Below are 18304 nucleotides of genomic sequence, written 5' to 3'. Positions count from 1 at the left end.
TATCATATTCATGTTAGCAACGTCGAGCGTGTGAGTGAATTAATAAATAAATAAATAAATAAATAATAAATTTATTGCTCATATGTAACAGAAGTACATTAAAGCTCGTCAAAAAAAAAGTTATATAATTGTATAACATATAAGATTGTACACAAAACATATATACATATATAGATTCACAAACACTTAAAAAATGACTACATTAAATTTCCGTTAGCACAAAAGTCTATAAACTCGCTAATACAGTAAAAACTATGTGATTGCAGCATTGTTTTAATTCTACTTTTAAAGCAATTTCTTGGAAGACATTTGACAGTGTATGGTACAGCATTAAACAATTTTACAGAGATGAAGTTTACCGACTGTTGTGTCTTTTGCAAACGGCAATAAGGAATAGTTAATTGACTGCGATTTCTTGTATTGTAGCAATGATTGTCAGAGTTTAAAAAAAATTTGGATTGATTATCAAAAGTATAGATTAAAGTGTAGTAGATAAACAAACAAGGCAGTGTTAATATATTTAGAGATTGAAAAAGATTTTTACAAGAAGTTCTTGAACTAATTTTACAAATTATCCTTAAGGCTTTTTTCTGAATTTTAAATATTCGTATGGCACTAGAAGAATTACCCCATAAAAGAATACCGTATGATAATAGTGATTTGAAGTTGCTATGATAATAAGTCAAGACAGTTTCTAATGAACAGAACAGAACTAATTTTCGCAGTTGGAAGAGAATGGAGTTTAATTTTTTAGCCAGATGATCAACATGGCTTTCCCATGTAATTTTTTTATCCAGATGTAGGCCGAGGAACTTGACTGTTTCAGATTCTATAACTTCTTCCGGTCTCAATGAAAACACTATTGATTGATTTTTTTCTTTGTTCATAGCTAGGCCATTATGTGATAACCAAATCAAAGTGTTGTTTAATGCAATATTTTCTTTGGTTTTAACTTCATCCACCGTGGTTGCACTATTGATTAGAGTGGTGTCATCCGCAAATAGGATGGTATTCATAGAACAGGAGTTTACAGGAAAATCATTGATAAATACAAGAAAAAAAATTGGCCCAAGGATTGATCCTTGTGGCACGCCAATATTGACCGTCTTAAGCTCTGAATATTTATTTTTTTCGTAAACTGTTTGGACTCTATTTTTTAAATAGGACGATAATAGTTGGTGTATTAAACCTCTAATGCCGTAAAATTTCAGCTTTTGCAGCAATAATTCGTGACTTACACAGTCAAAGGCCTTGCTCAAGTCGATTAGTGTGGCGCAAGTAATTTTTCGATCTTCAAAGTTAAGCAAAACATTTTCAATTAATTCAAGTGTAGCCAAAGTTGTTGATTTGTTTGCCCTAAATCCGTATTGTTGCTTTACAAATAGGTTGTTCTGCTCAAAATAAAGTACAATTCGGTTTTTTAATATAAGTTCAAAGATTTTGGATAATATGGGCAACAATGAAATGGGCCTGAAGTTATTGGGGCTATTTAAGTCACCCTTTTTATGGACAGCAATTACTTTCGCAATCTTAAGACATTTGGGGAATATCGCTTCTGAGATGCATTTATTAATCAAAAATGATAATGGTTCCAAGAGAAGAGGACATATGTGTTTTATTACAGTAGTGTTTAAGTCGTAAATATCTCTCGAATTCGATGCCTTGAGACCCATGATACAATTGTAAATTTCAGTTTCATCGGTCGGTCTTACAAATAAGGTGTTACCGGATTGTATTTTTAAATTTTGTAAATGTACTCCCGAGTTGTATGTTTGTGAGTTGTTACAAATACTTCGACCTATATTACTAAAATGATTGTTAAATTGATCTGCACTTATACCACTATGTTTTAAGTTGTTATTTCTTTTTCGATTTAACTCGGTACTCTCACTTGCTCGTAAAACGAGATACTCTGCACCATTTCGGTTAAGGAAACGTGTGCCTGGGGATTAGGTAAAATATGCTCCGTTTCGTATCGATTAGTAGGTTCCGTAGTAGACCGTGGCCTTGTAAACCTTGACCCGCTATTACGGGATAAATCGATTCCTGTTTGCTTATAATAATAGAGGTGATATCTGATTTGAACAATTGCCGAGCGCCGCCGTCCCGCGGTTTTTTGTCGTTATCGATTGTCTACCTCTGCGGCGTCGGAAATGGGTCAAATAGATAAGGTTTACACGGAGGCGGTAAATGTTTACAGTGGAAAATGCGTCAAGTTCAAGTCCGCGTTGGTGGGTGTCGATGAAAACGCCAAAATAATTAATGCACAAACATTTTAATATAAACTTAAAAATCGTACAACAATATGAAAAATTATAGACTATTATACACATATTACTTATTTTATAACGGGATGGAAAAATCCGTTCTCACTATATATGAAATATAGATACCTACGACTTAGTCACAATTAATAATTTAAATAGAGATGTAATAACAAACTAACACAGATAAGTGACATACATACATAAATAGGCCTGCACAGGCAAGTTGCGTCCTGGTCTGGGGCCAAGTCTATGTCCTGTCGCAAGATTTTCCTAGTCTATCATATTCTACTACGGTAGTAAAAAAGAGCCATCACATTCCAATTGGGCATCAGTCCCTACTTGTAATATTGTATCTTATAAAGAAAGACAAGTGGTCACAAGTCTTGAATACCGCCGCCGCCGTTGCATTTTTTTTTAATCGCGCCACATCGAAGTGAAATAGTCATCATCGTCGTGATGTACTATATATAATATATATATAGAGGAGGAGATGAAATAAAGTTTGCGACCACTTGCTGTAAAATTGAACTATAAAATGTCTACTACAGTGTATATACGGTTACAAGATACACGAATTATAAACAACAAGTAACTAGGATTATATACAGATCTTAGATAAAATGCAAATACGTACAAGCAAGTATATAAAATAATTGAGTAATCTATAAATATGAATCATGTACATTGTGTAGCTTGCGACTAGTCGACGTTAAGATATCGCGTTAGCGCGTTTTAAGTAACGCGATATCTTAAGATGCTAGTGACTTCACAGGTAACGCATACACCGTTGACGACTGCCTACAACCGTCTGAAAAGGCAAAACTTATCCCGTATTCAAAAATTTCAGCGTTAGAGAAAAACGCCAATTTTCTTACTTTTGAAAGCTTAAAAAAATAGTTTTTATCACGTGTGGAGGGAAAATCTAACTAGTAACTTGTTCAAGTGTTTTTTTATCCCAATTTCCTACTAACTTATCAATTGTGCTAAATATCTCGCGTTGTAATAAAATAAACTATGTTATTATTACTCGATTCGATATCAATCAATCGGATGTTGCAAGATTGCCTATGTTTTATTCTGCACCTTTCAGATCTAGTCACATTCGTTATCACTTGTAAGACTAAAGCATCGACAATCACATTTTTCCTTTTTTTTTTAGATTTCAGGTATTTCACGGTTGGTATTCGTATTTGCGAGAACGAGTGAAATGATAATTTCATTGTTAGTATCCGGAATACTAACATCCACAATAGTTCGGATTTGTACTTGTTCTCTGCACCATCGCATCCAACCTACCACTACCACGCACGGTCGTTTGCTCGACTCGCGCCACGCCAGTCGAACAAACGCCACATCTCAAGCACACCACATCCTACCGACTACTCCGTTTTAAATATTACAAAAAAGCGTATAGTTATATCGTATTGTATAATGCCAATATTCCGGAAGACACAGAAGAAGCTATTACTTGTGAATAAGTTTGATTTTCGTTGAGAGACGTGAGTCTACTTAGTTAACAAATTAGCTATAAGATCAATGCAAAAATTCACCCTAGAATGATATTAACAACGTCAGGTACGCAGACAAAATAACAAAGTGCAATCAAACTATCAGCTCATAACAAAATATATATTATCATTAACTTCAACAATTTATACAAATAAAAATAAAACATCAGTGGAAAATAAAAAAAAACACAAATAAAAACAAGCAGTACAAAATAGTAACAATTCATCTCTTTAAAAATTTGAGAATAAAAGGAAGCATCTAGGACCCACATCGAACTTGGGTTGCAGCATGCAATACTGAACGGACACTAAAGCACGCTTCACACGACGACCCGCGTCACATTCCCGCATCCGTTATCGTTATGTATCACAAATAGAATTTGGTTAAAACAGATCACATTATTGCGTTTGTTGGGCTCCCGCGTGGTGCCGGCTCGCGAAAGACGCCGCTTACCAGACCGAGAATCGTCGAATAATTCGAAATGTTGCGGTCGTTGGGTCCGGTCGGGCGCCAGCTTTCCTCGGTCCGAAGCCGGCCGCGCGCCGCAGTAGGGACTTTGGTCAAGTGAAGGGTGCTTGAAACGAGCACGAACAAAAGAACTGGTTTGTAGGACCCGACATGATATGCCAACACTTATTGAATACATATACATGAATTTTCTGGGACTAGATGTCAGCTTGAGCTTTTCATACAAAAATAAAAAAATACATACAATATAAAAAATTTAGAAAACACTCTAATCTACAAGAATACTGTAAACACCATTTATATAAAGTAAGAAACATCTACTCTAGTATGACTACGATTTATAAAAAAATCTATCAAGTATCAAGCTGGGATCTCTCTTATAATATATAAGATAATAATTTATGATTATTACTAGACATGTGTGGGTCAGCGGTCGCGCACCGCGCAGACGAGCCGGCGCGGCGCGCAAGCGCTTAAGTAACTGCAGGTAACCGACCGAGAAAGCGTTTGGCGCACCTAGGAGGACCCTCAGTTGGCCACCAGGAGGTGCTGGTACTGGCCGGTGGTGGGGTAGGGCCAGTTGCTGTCGATCAGCTTGCCACTGTCCTGCGGCGTGGCGGGGGCGGAGGGCGGCGCGCCCACGGCCCCGTTGCTGGGGTAGTAGGGACCGAGGGGCGTGTGCTCGAAGGGCAGCTTGCCCGAGTACAGGTCAGGGCTGAGGAACTGGTTGGAAGACTCGAACATGGAACGATGGGGGAACTGGGGGCCGTAGGGGCCGTGCGGGAAGTAGTAGGCTGAGGGGTCGGGCGAGAGGGCGCGACCGCTGGGCGAGTGGTGAGGGGGCTGCTGGTGGAGCTGCTGCTGCATGGCGCGCTGCTTGATGTAATTGGAGAATTCGGTTGGAGACATTCTGGAACAAAAAACACACTTAATACCGGAGAAAAACGGCTCGCGTGAGCGATTTTTTTGGGGGCGCTCCCTGCCCTCAATTAACACAAGTAGCTAAATTCATTACGCTGAAAGGATCCCTCTATTTTGAATTAACGAACTCATATCATTTACTGCCGGTAGTCGGCGACACGAAATTATATTGTAACGGTTACAATTTGACGTCGGTATACTATCCTCAAACATATTTGGCGTTTATGACTTTACACCAATTTGACTCCCATTATAATTCAATAGGCCGTCACAACCGGATGTCTTAAACCCACTCACCGATACCTACCTGAAAAGACCTTTTCGACGTGCCAGGGACGGTCGAGACGCGAAGGACCGGACTCAGAGTAATTTTGTTTGTTAAAATTTTCAAATTTCAAAATTTCCTTACAGAACATGATTTTTACTTTGAAGAAAATTACACAAAGACACAATTATTAGAAGTGTTACACACTCGAAAATTTGAGAAACAATATAAAATAGATGCTATGGCGCGAGATCGTGGATTTAGGGTGATTAGACTTCCGCCGTACCATTGTATATTTAACCCCATCGAACTAATCTGGTCGCAAATGAAAAATAATATAAGAAGGAATAATACGGCACCAAAATTTAGTAATGCAACAATTGACATAATTAGGGAAGAAGCTTCCAAAATAACTGCCGAAATGTGGGCCAATTGTGTACGACATTCCACAAAAGAAGAAGACCAGTACAGGGCACGGTTGATAACACCGTTAATTATTAATTTAGAAGAGTCGAGTGATGATGACAGTGACTATTTCGATCAATAAATAAGCAGTAGTAGTTAATAAGTAAGTAGTTGTGCTGTAATAAAAAATGATTGAGTACAAAGTTACTTTGTTTTTACTTAAAATAAAAAACTCGAAAGGCGCAGTTGTCGGTAAATGCAAAACTCAGTCCTGCCCTGTGCTTTTACCAGAAAAGGTCTTTTCAGGTAGGTATCGGTGAGCGGGTTTAAGACATCCGGTTGTGACGGCCTATTGAATTATAATGGGAATCAAATTGGTGTGAAGTCATAAACGCCAAATATGTTTGAGGATAGTATACACATGTTTTTGTTTATCTCTAAATATGAATCGAGCTCCATTGTTAATTATATTAAAATTTGGCAAAATCCGCAATGAATCACGCCACTTTCAGCGCTTCGTAAGCCAACGTTTAAAAAAGAAAAATCTGCATTCATGCCAAACATACGCCCCCTCTCTTGCTATAATGTCAATACAAAAATATGCGCAAGATAAATCTGAATTCAGACAGGTATACAGAAAAAGATTTACAAGGAAGCGGCCGGATGTGTTTAGGTAAAGCTTATTTCTCGATCGCTTTCGGCTTACATCATCGTCAAAATATTCCACTACAATTAGGCGTTGCGCAATTCGTAGATGAATGGAACGACTCCCCTTTTTTAAAATATCGCAGCGTTTTCGGGCTTCATGAATTAAAAAACGCAAATACGAGCACTAACTTCGTACGGCTTTATCTATTATTAAAACGTCCTGATTACTAATGGAGCGGCGCGCTTATTTCGAGGGTTGACCTCTCACACGTCGCATTAATTATTAAAAAATAGTGTGCATTTTAATTAAGCTCGCGGTCGCCCTTCGAGAGGTTTATTTTTGTCTGCCATTCTGCTCCGACATGAATAATTAGAAGCTCATTACGGAGTTTAATTACGCCAAAAGAACGCCGGCCACTTAAGGCCGTTGTGTACCCCAGAAACGCACGATTAACCGGAGAACCTCAACTGCGATCCAGGTCGGGCGTTTGCTAATCCGACACCGGTAATATTTGTTCCAAACTTAGGTTGGCAGGTGGCACTCACCGATTGGCTCTTTTGCTGCTCGTCTTGAGTTTGGTGCTTCCGAACTTGGTTTGAGCAAATGTGGCCGTCGTGAAGGTGAGTGGCGTGGTGGTCCTGGGGATGAAAGCGGGCACCGGCGACGGCGAGCCCTTGTAGGAGTTGCCCAGCGAGGTGGGCGAGGGTGCCGCCGAGGGCGAAGCCAAGTGGTTGATGGTGCTGTTGATGGTGGTGTTGGGCTGCGCCACCGGCGCCGCCGCCAGCTGCGCCCCCACCGCCGCCGGTTGCGCGGTGGCCGCGAAGGGCGTGATCGACTTGGGCGAAAGACTCAGGTTGCTGAGGCTGCAGCTGACCGACTCGATCGGCCTGAAGCACTGCGCCTCCGGGTTGAAGGTCTTGGTCACCTCTCGGTCGGCCGAGTTCTCGTCCTGCGGGTCACTCTTGTCGCTGAACAGCACCTAGAGGCGCGGGGTCGGTAAATGTGCGCTGGCTTGTATGCATGACGTACCTTAACGGCGCCCTTTTCGCCGATGCGGTAGCTGACCTCCCCCGGGTCCACCCAGACGGCGAGCTCCTGCGGCAGGTTCTCCAGGATGTCCTGGATGGGCACGCCGCTCTCGCGCGCCGCCCGCTCGAGCACCTTGTCGATGGGGTCGCCGGTCTTGAGGCAGCGGAAGGCCGAACCCTTGAAGGGCTTGTCGGGGTACCAGTGACCTTGGAATTTGTCTTTTAAAGCTTTTTCTAACTCTTCTCCGAATATGTTCACTCGTCGTCTCGGAAGTTTGTTGTACAGGTACGATATTACGAAGTTCAAAGCTACTTGTACTTCTATATGCATTGTGTGAGGATTCTGGATTCGTTTGTATCGCTCGCGTGGGACTTTAATAAAACATTTATTTGTTTTTCTCTCTATGATGAATTTTTACAGCGTTCCGTTTGGTTTCTTTCTTTCAGAAATTAAGGTACGTGATCTGGAAAGAAAAAAGTGCGATTAGTGCGAGGGGTCGGCGGTAATGGGAGCAGTGCAACGTTGCTGACGGAAGCCATCAAATGCATAATAGGAGGAAGCGTTAAATTATAATCAAACAAGTCGTCAATCTCTTTCTTCCCATTGATGGTCGGACGGAATTGAGCTCAAGGGCGCTTCGCCGTAATTTCTCGAACGTGCCGCACACGAATTTTACACCCGTACTATCGACCCCAACGATTTGCCGCTCCTCGACCGCAAAACGAGTCAACATAAACTAACAATACAAATTTTTAGTGAGTCGGAGGTTATCCTTGATCTCATTTATTTGTTTGCGTCTTCAAACCCACAGATCGTGGAACTCGACTAGAAGTTTAACCTTTCCGTCCGAAAGTTGGATACTTCGTTTTTACCAATCAATACCACACGAAACGTATTTCGGACGACGTTTCGAACCCGTCCATGTTAAAGAAGCAATCTCGCTGCATCCGGGCACGAAAGCTCTGCTTCATAATTTAAAACCTGCTCGGCTATTTATCGAGCACGACTCCAGTCCGAAAAAGCGCGGATCAATGAGCAACTTTTGCGGTTTGGGGCATGTTTGTGTTCGTGTCCGCGCGTTCGTTTTTCCCATAAATGGAGCCTCGAGCGTTTGACGGTCCTCGTAGTCCATTTGCATCGCGTTAAAAATTGAGCTCTCTGATCGTTAAAAGCCATATGTTGGGGGCTACTTCGGTATATATGTGTCAAGCTGGCTGTTTGGGTGCGACCTAGTTTTATATTCGTCACGAGTCGAGTTGCGTGTTATTGATCGCAACTTGTAACGTCTACGCAAGACTTCTACAGCTTTTCGGTCGGGCACGGCGGATAACAAGACCCAAGAATTTCGAAGATCGGTGGCGAGGAGTCACCGGAGCGACGGAAACTCGAAAACTGGCAAAGACACGCTGAAATAGATATTTTTTTTATTTTGAGGTGTGTTGGGTTTTGAAATTAGCGCGCTTTCAAAATGGCGGAGTGTGTTGTTTCGGGTGCGTTTGGCGGGGTCCTGCCCCAACTCTTACATAATAACGCTACGTGGGCTCGCAATGCGAATCGATTCCATGCCCGGGAAAAGCAAAGCGAATTTAATTTGAAAGCTCGAAAGCACTTCCGACATTTATCATAGAAAAAGATCGAGCACTTCCACTTCCGCTCGAGCTTTGTGATCAATCATTCAAAGAATAATTGAAAGGTTAAACGCGATGGACAATTTCGAGTTTCATAATTATTCATCGGCAATAACATCGGGGCGGTATCTCATTTCCGGGCATTAATCCGGCTACATAAACCGTATTAGAAACTTATCGAGCGTATCAGATCGACAATCTGCGACAAGTCGCAATTTTTGCGACAAATTTCTCCAACATGCAAATTTATTTACAGAGTATTGATTTTCGCCACGATGGTTGCGTGGGCGTGCGATAAAATTTACCATCCCGACACGAGAATTTTCCACTTGGCAACATCTGATACGTTGTTTGATCATTGCAGATGAGATAATTTGCTCAATGAAGCAAATAACGCGAATTTACATGACGTCTAATGCACAACCTTGATTGCTGCGACGAATCGCCGAATTCGTTTGCCCGATAAGAGCGTGTAACGCGATTAAAACTATAATTTTACGCGCGATCGGCAACCTTTACAAGTTTGAATATCGCCATTGTTTCGGAAACGTTTCCAAATCGCAAAATTCGAACGAGCAGCCGCAACCTTCAGAATTAATCAGGGGACACTTTTCAACTCGACGGACGATTTTAGCGAAAAGTACAGATTAGGCGACTAAAAAATTAAACAGCGTAATTGCGAGGAAGTTACTCCATTACCGATGTAATGGGACGAGGCAGGGTCGACTCGTCACATCCCAAGGCTCGTACATGCATCGCTTCCTTTCCGTCCAGACTCGGCACTTATTTTTTATCGATATTTATTTTTTATCTCGTCTCATCTCCTTTATTGAGCTTTATCGCCGATGAAATTTTTGACAATGCCCCATAAAACCGGATGAGGAACGGGGGCCCGCTTTCGCGCGAAAGTCGTAGAAAACACTCATTAACCGAATAATTTCTGGTAAACGGCGGATTTACTTCCGATACGAATTATCGGTACTTGGCTTTAGCCGTAGCTAATTGAAATTAGTTCTAATCGGGGGCTCATTACGTCGGATTAAAACAGTTCTTTCCATTGCAGGAAGTGCATATCAATTACGTTGCGACATCTAGCGGCGACCGACGAAAACGACATTCCACAAGTCACGTACAACGCCCTCTAGCCACCACGACACCCTCCAAGTACGAAATTCGTTCTAATTATATTACGTCGTAAAACGGAATTGTGCAAAGCCCGAAAAATATGAAAACAAGCGTAACGTCGTTCGCAAAATATCCCGTTTCATTACTGCGGCATTAAGCGGAAACTGCGTCAATACGTTTCAATTAGAGCGACATGACAATGAACCGAACATGAACCGATAGAATAAAAAATTAACTTGGTGGCGACTGGCAGGTGCAGCTTTGGCAAAAACGGCTGAAAAATTAACGGCAGGTGTAAAACAGGGGTTAGTTACGGCGCCGCATTACCCAAAGCCGTGTTATTTTTGAAATTCTAGTTTGTTCAAAGGGGTTCGTTGCGTAAGTTAAATTAATGCTCACTGTCTATAAAAAATGATGATACACGAGGGTCAAGCAATTTTTAAATACTTACAAGGATATTAAATCGAATGTCGCGTATTGTAGAGTTTTGACGAGAGAAAGTGCACTGTAAGCTTTATTTACTATTAGATCATTGTCACAATTAGTGACACCTGGTATCTGTGAACAGCGAAATTACATTTAAACCACGTTGTCGAACGACCCTTGACTAGATTGATAATTTCAAGCCACGTGTTTTTTTTTAATAAAAAGTCATTTCGGTCATTAAATCCCAGAATATACCGCAATTATCACTTAATAAATACAAGTAATAATTGCGTCTTTTCCTCGTGAAAGTAAACAGTGTTACAAATCGTTTACAGAGTAATTTTTTCGTGCGAGGACGTCACTTTCTTACTCATTACAAACTATTAAGCTCCATTAATTTCATTTTCCAATACACATTTTTGTTGTTTTCATGGAAAAAATACACTCGTGGGTGTGTTTTTCTGATTAAGTGTCGAAGAAACTTGACCTTTGACGAAAAACCGACCTCTAAACATCAGGAAGCGCTCTTTTCAATGATTGCAATTAGAGGCAAGTTGATCGGGAATTTGAGTGTTTTGAGAATCGGAACAGACGCCTCAGGACTCGTTCGATTTTTTTCTTGGGGGAATCACGCTGAACTTTAACGTTTCGCAAAAAGTCTAGGACTCGAACAACAACCACAGGCGAAAAAATTGAACGCAGTTCGAACAATGCACGTGTAATTGAATTTCCTAAATCGAAAAAACACGACTAATTTAAATTTGATTGTAGTCGTTATTGCGGTTATAAAACACCAGAACTTTACGTAATGTTGTCCCAAAAAGACCATTATTTACACTTACACACAACTATAACTTTTTTATGTACAAAGTGTTACGAAACGCGTACTTGGCAACATGTATCGATAAGAGAAAAATGTTTTTGACTCGAAACCCGTTTTTCCTGGAAGTGTCGTGAAAAAACTGTCGGTTGTTGAATAAATCCTGCGGTCTAAGATAAATAAACCGTCGTTACGTAATTTAATTTCTTGAATTTCTTCTCCGCTCATTACGTCCGAGTTCTCGAAACCGTATCGATCTGCAACAATTCCGAAGCTTCTAAGCCTCGTGCAACAGGAAGGGTTAACTTCCGAATAAGTTAATTTCCGAACGATGAATAATTGAAGCCTCGCTCTCCTTATTATCCGTCTTTCTTTTCTCTGTGAATATTGAGCGTTTTTGCGGATTTCGCGGAGGTTAGCCAGTCCTTGCCATAAAATCTCATGTTATTGAAAAGTTTAATGAGCAATCGCAACTGCGTATTATTCCGCTGTATTGTCAGCCTTTCCCACTTCGAATTCATACGGATTCACCCACTGTATCCACCTTGACCCGTATTGTTATTGTTTCTTTAAATAATTAACGACATCGATTCAGTTTTCTCGCACCGCTCTTCCACGAACCTTCCAGAAATAAAATCCGTTTACTTGCTTCGAAAATAAAACCAACGGAAACATACTACAGTAGTAAGCTATCGATTGAGAAAATTCGCGCGACGTCACAACGAAAACGCCAAATCTGTACCTGAGACGCGGCGACATTCATTTCGTGAATCATGAGGCCCGCTGCCAAAAATAATGTCATAACACGCGAATTTTTGCGCGTTTATTTCCAAGCTAATTATGCCAAATGGACTTTTTATTGTTTGTTTTGCACAGCAGCTACGCTTCACTCACGGAGATAATTTGATGCGCGGACGTTACAGAAAAACTTGCTCAACGCCGATTTGATCGGCTTTCGCCCGGTGACTCAGGACGGGTTTCCGCACTCTTGCAAGAGATCGCAAGCAGACAAGCAGACAGACAGAACGACCATTAGCGCGTGATGGAGCGAATATCGCTGCCTACGCAACAGTATTGGGTTTGGCCGTCGAATTGGAGCACAGAATGTTTTACTTATTTTTAGATGAGTCTTCGAGCGATGGTAGCGATTCGATCGGAACAAAAAGTTTTGAGGAAATGTAGTCGAGTTGGCGCTTATCTGGCGTTAATTGCGAAAACGAACAACTCCGGTTAATTATCCGTCATCTTGGCGTGGATTTTTTTAATTAAAAAGAAATTAAAACAACAACAAAGACGCGCTGTCGCCGAATCAGGTAACTCAATTATAATTGCGTCCGAAAAAAGCGCAATTAAAGCCTTTATCTCGCAATTACGGTGTGTCGTTATTAACAAGCTCCGGACTTCTTTTTTTCGTCATCCGATCTATTTATAATGTGTTTATTCGGCGAATAATGCAGATTTGCGAGGGGCCGCTTCTAATGGAGATTCCACTCGATATGTCAAAGCTCGAAGATCCATTTCGGTTTTAAGAGCTTTTAGCGTAAATATGTTTGTTGATCGTGGTAGTGTCTACGGTAACCGGGCGTTGGCAGCATTACTATCGATCTGGCAGTACGACCCCGTTTTAGAACGTTCACTTGAGCTTTATGTGCTTTTATAGCTTATATAAATATCAAAGCGCGCCACATCAGCTGATTGTTGCCCGAATATTGTAACAGGGCCGGCGCTTCTAAAAATAGTGAAAATATTTGGCGAAAACAAGACCGGACCTGGACGTATTAATAGCCGGACGACGTTTTGTCGTCGACGCCCTGTCGCGTGGTCGAAGTCGCTTGCACAACCGTAAAATAAAAATCGTTCGAAAGCATGAAATCGTCAATAGTCGGTGCATGTCGATCCAATTTGTCGCCAAATGATTGGGTAATTTTCCGACAATGGACGGATGACGTGTTGGCCGAATATGGTTAACGAAGCGATTCCACCTTGTCACTGCGAGATAAAAGAAAGATTCGGAGCCGTTAGTTTTTAAAAAGGTCATCCGATGCGGTTACTGAACTGAAAAAACGCTCTCGAACGAAGAGTAGACGTGTCGCTAATTCCGCAAAAATTATGTAAGCACCGGATGATATCTCCATTGTGCGATTTATTAGGTTAGGTTACGTTCTACATATTGCGCACTTAGAGGTCATACCATTTAAGAGCTAATCTTGAGGCGTATGTCGGTCATGCGGCTGCAAGACAATGAGATGTAATAAAAAAGAGATAAGGCTGCAATAAACTGCAAGCGAATTTAAAACGCTCCAGGAGTCGGCTTCCAAGCCTCCGTAATTAGGCTATTCCACAAATCATCCAATTGCGAACATACCAGGAAACCCACCAGGAAGTTTCTCATTCGGACGACCGCGAACATCCAAGCCTTCGCGAACTGTCGACCACCTTTCGAGACCTTGACTACGTAGACGTTGTAAAACCCATTGCAATTATCACTTATGAAATTAAATCAATAAGGCTACACGTGGTCTCTTACATCAAAGACAATCTTACAAATCCCGTCACGTGGACGAATACGTGCAAACATTACGTCACACCGGTCTCGACTCGAACAATGCCAGAATTTGTGAGAAAAAACGGCTTGACATTATGCCAATTCACACCGATTATTAGATTTGGCATTGGGGTTTTGTTTTTTGTCTCGGACCCATGATTCACTACGGACTGTCGCAGATGGATTGGTTGCGATAAATCGCGTGTCCACAAAAAAACATTTTTTTTATTTCACACATCAAAGTATACGCGAAGACGCGTTGGGTAACATCGAGAGTGGAAAATTCCGCATTATGGAGTTTTCCACGGTTAGAACAGACTTAAGCTTGTCAAAAGCCGTGGTTACGTGGGTTGACCATAATCACCTTTTTATGTCGAGTTTTATGCGAAGCGTACAGTGATAAGCAAAAATTGAAGTTACACCCATGCATTACCATTAAAATTTGAGGTTATGGGCTAAATGGAGACCAGTATTGCATTGTTAAATCTGACGTGGGCGCATCTAATCCACCTTAATGTCTAGAACTGTACTAGAATTCTTTCATACTTAAGTTTTCAGAATTCTCGACTTTAAATTTAGAAATAAAAAATATGCGAGGATATTGTTATGGCAACAGCTCGACTATGCGGGAAAAATATATTGTTTTAGAAAATTAGTTTCGGGCCAATTGTTTAAATTTAGTGTAGCAATTTCGCTGAATCGAAAAACTGTCAAAATGTGTACACATTTTTCGTAACACCGTCTTCGACAAATATTTACGGAATTTGCGTACTTACTTTACAGCCCAATCTATTAACAAATTAACAAACAATTCCCGAAATTTACGATGACACTATAAATCCGTCCGACGTCACACCGAATCGAAAAAAAAAGTGATCTGGTTTGCCTCATCAAGATTTTCGCCACGCTCTCCATACAATTATTTCACTAATAAAAATCCGTCGCCGCAAGCAAACCGTGCACGCATTAACTCACTCCAGCACGAAAAGGTCAATGGGGGTCCGGCGATACGAAAACAAACCTACTACAAGATGAAATACGCAAATCATACGTGTACGTGTGTCCGTCTTTGTTTTTTCCACGCGCTGAATACACAATGCATGTGCACGCTATTTGTCCATTAATCTAAACGTCCTACAAATGATTCCACATAATCAGCAAGGTCGCGTTACGTCACGCCCGTCACGTGGCAACAATCCTTAAATAGATGGGAATTTTGGAGCGGCGTCGCGACGCTCGGACACTTTTTAAAATGGCTGTCGTTGTCCAGGAGATTCGAAAGTTGAACTTTTAAAGCCGCCAGGGCAATCTTCGCCGGGGAAATAAAAATATAAGGGGTGGGCGGAAACGGCGGCTCGGGGGCGGCAGTCGGGTTCTTTTTGTCGGGTTGTGTTAATAGAGTGAGCGGAAAAAGGGGATTAGAGTTGGCTGCGGGTCGAAATGTCACAACGAATCGAAGTTTAAGTGCGCTAGCTCTAATTACGTTTTTACGTTTAGGTGTGTCCGTAGACTTGTGTAATCCCCACTAAAAATCTGATGACGTCACTGTATAATTTTGCTAAGTGCATCTGGTTCAAAAAGCGAATAATAAGCTTCTTGTGGTTTATCATCTATCACTAGTTCTCACCTTATGAATGTGGGTTTTCGCAAACAATCAAAGTTGCACTCACTTAATTAGGAACTACACAACCGACTACTTTAAATTTATGCACGGGTTTGATGTTATCGTGGACTGCTGGTCTGGGTTCGTCTGTTCATCCCTTCCAAAAACTTGATGACGTAACCGCAAAATTTTGTTAAGTAAATCGCGCTTGAAATTTATAGCTTTGGCAATGTATCCATATTTTATGATAAGGTATCGTAAAAATAAGATTGAGTGATTACAGAACAACTCTAAAAGTTGGTGACGTTACGGCAAAATTTCGAAATATATTTTTATTTTTTCCATTGTTTACACAGGATGTTTAGAAAAATTGATGAATAAATCAACTCATTTTATTGATTACATCAAAAATGTTTATCTAATTTTACAAAACTCTGGAAACATGGTACTATTTTTATCGGTTTTACAGTGTACCTATCAGATTTGATATATTTATCCCCATCGAAAGTTAATGACGTCATCTGAAAATTTATTAACAGGTCTTTGATCGTCCAGATAAGTCTGTATACATGCGATATTTATGACAACTTTTATCAATAATAGAACACAAAAACAAAAATATATTGAAAAAAAACACTGACTATACTTCTGACACGAAAGTTGATATAAATGTCACATTATAAACAATGCCACGTGACGATCTTGAGCTAAAAACCCCAGCAGAGGTACCAACCGGAATTTCAAAACATGGCTAACTCTAATTCTGCTGTTTTCAGCCGCACGTACACAACGTGTAAATATTTAACACAGTGTGAAAATTTTATACATCACGTAAATGTGGTACACCGAAAATTCTGACATACAGCAAAATTTGTTTACATAATTGTTTTTAGACTCAAGTGACTCATGCCAATAAGTTGTTAAAAATTTCGCTCGCGTTGAAAAGAAGCAAAAAGATTAGTTCGGAAGTGGCACTCGCGTTGGTCTCGGGAGCGCCAGCTGGCCCTCGCCAGGGCCGTACTTTTCCGATTTATTTCGGTTAATCGCCTGGATTCGCATTGTGTCCTTATTTGCCAAATGTGCCAACTTTTGGCCTATAAACATGTCGACCGGATAGTTGGCCCGCCGCCAAAAAATCCGCTCTAATACGAATGGAATCCAGCGCCTCGAACATGCGGGTGATTTTTGCGCAAGAACATTGTTAATTACAAGGTGAAGCGGTTAATAATAAAATTGATACAAGGCTCGACCGGAACACAGCAATTGACCCAAATCGCTATCGCGATGCAGAAAAATCGGCGGGGCCGCGAATTTCCCGGAGCCGTTCCATGGCGATAAGAGTGCATTTTCGCGATAAGCCGTCCATACCTGCGAAACTAGGCGAAGTCCGCCTGATCGAAGGCCGCTTAGGCCGCGTTCTCACTAAAAACCTGGTCGAAATCATGCGATCGCAATCACGTGACCCGATAATAAAATTTAACACCAGAGACGCACTATCGCTTATCGTTGCCCCGCGACAAAGCAACAATTATCTGAAACCCGATCCCGAATTTTGGCACTTATTAGAAAAAAACTTGCACTTACCAGAAGCGTATAAAACGATGAGAAAATATAACTTCTAAGTAATAAAATAAACAAACTATACAAATATCAGATATAAAAGTAGAAAAATATAAAAGTTGTGGACTAGTAGGATCACTTGGTAGCACTCGCGTTCGCGCTCGGCGCAGCACAATGACGACGATCGCCGCCGTCGTCGATATATAACTCGGTTCTCTCTACCGGCTGACGTCGCGAGTGACGTCACTTGTTTGTTGCCACGGTAACGGTTTGTTTAGTTCGCGGCGTCCCGGTCGGATTGCGTCATCGGTGCACAAATCTTCCGCACATTACCCCGGGAGACCTATTTAAAAGGTGAGGCGGCGGCGACATCTTGTGGCGGCGAGCGCAACGCCGGGGGCGGCGAGGACGCCTCACCCGGGGGCGCAGGCTTGCGTAAATTCAACGCACGAGCACTTTTTCACTCAAAAAAAAAATAACTACTCGATACATATTTATGCGTAAATGTCACAAATAACACAAGCGCTTCGTAGATATAGAAAGTCAAAGCTGAATAATTCATTTTATTTTGTTTTATAACTTCCGTAATTTTATACTTTTATAAAGATAGGAAACACGGCACCGTCGAAAGCAACGGCCTGTGTAACATCCACCATGTTATATTTTTTTTGTATCGGTGGAAAATTACTTCGGTAATCATTCATTCGTTCAAAGTCAGTATTTTTTTGATGTATTGTCACCTAGCATTATCGAGATGGCCTTGTAATAAAAATTTCTTTATTCGAATACAAGTCCGTAAAAGCTAATGAATATTTTATTTTTTTATGGTTGTTTTTAAACAGAGAAAAACATAGTGATATTCCGAACAAATAGGTTATTGTGGTTGATTTAAAGCACTGACGTGCCACCTTTATGTTGTTAAAAATGATTTATAACAATATCGTTTGCCAACGTCAGCAATCACACAGGACCCAGTGTGCATCCTTGTACGCACGCAAATGTTTTGAGCCTATGGGCGGATCGTTTTTGCCTGCCCTCACGGAAGAAGGCGGTCCAAATCCTACAAGGGCAGAATTTGTAGGTA

The 18304-nt window shown here is 41.0% G+C and overlaps 1 protein-coding gene across 2 annotated transcripts; it reads right to left on the bottom strand.

Moving 5' to 3' along the window:
• Window positions 1-3882: 3882 nt before the first annotated feature.
• Window positions 3883-17403, bottom strand: LOC135136692 (protein Tob1-like). Of its 2 annotated transcripts, none has more exons than XM_064066099.1 (4): window positions 17245-17403; window positions 7514-7976; window positions 7030-7463; window positions 3883-5154 (listed from the first exon to the last, which is right to left on the bottom strand). In XM_064066099.1, the coding sequence occupies exons 2-4, from the start codon at window positions 7841-7843 to the stop codon at window positions 4773-4775; spliced, it is 1146 nt and encodes a 381-aa protein (XP_063922169.1). In that variant the 5' UTR covers window positions 7844-7976; window positions 17245-17403; the 3' UTR covers window positions 3883-4772. The 2 variants fall into 2 exon arrangements, with proteins under 2 accessions (XP_063922169.1, XP_063922170.1); XM_064066100.1 differs by lacking the exon at window positions 17245-17403 and adding an exon at window positions 15685-15829.
• Window positions 17404-18304: the final 901 nt, after the last annotated feature.

Source organism: Zophobas morio, unplaced genomic scaffold (genome assembly GCF_036711695.1).
Source record: "Zophobas morio isolate AGI-343-1 ecotype UQ-CSIRO unplaced genomic scaffold, CSIRO_AGI_Zmor_V1 ptg000026l, whole genome shotgun sequence".
Taxonomy (NCBI): domain Eukaryota; kingdom Metazoa; phylum Arthropoda; class Insecta; order Coleoptera; family Tenebrionidae; genus Zophobas; species Zophobas morio.
The sequence above is the reverse complement of the archived record's forward strand: the minus strand, read 5'-3'. Positions and strand labels throughout refer to the sequence as shown.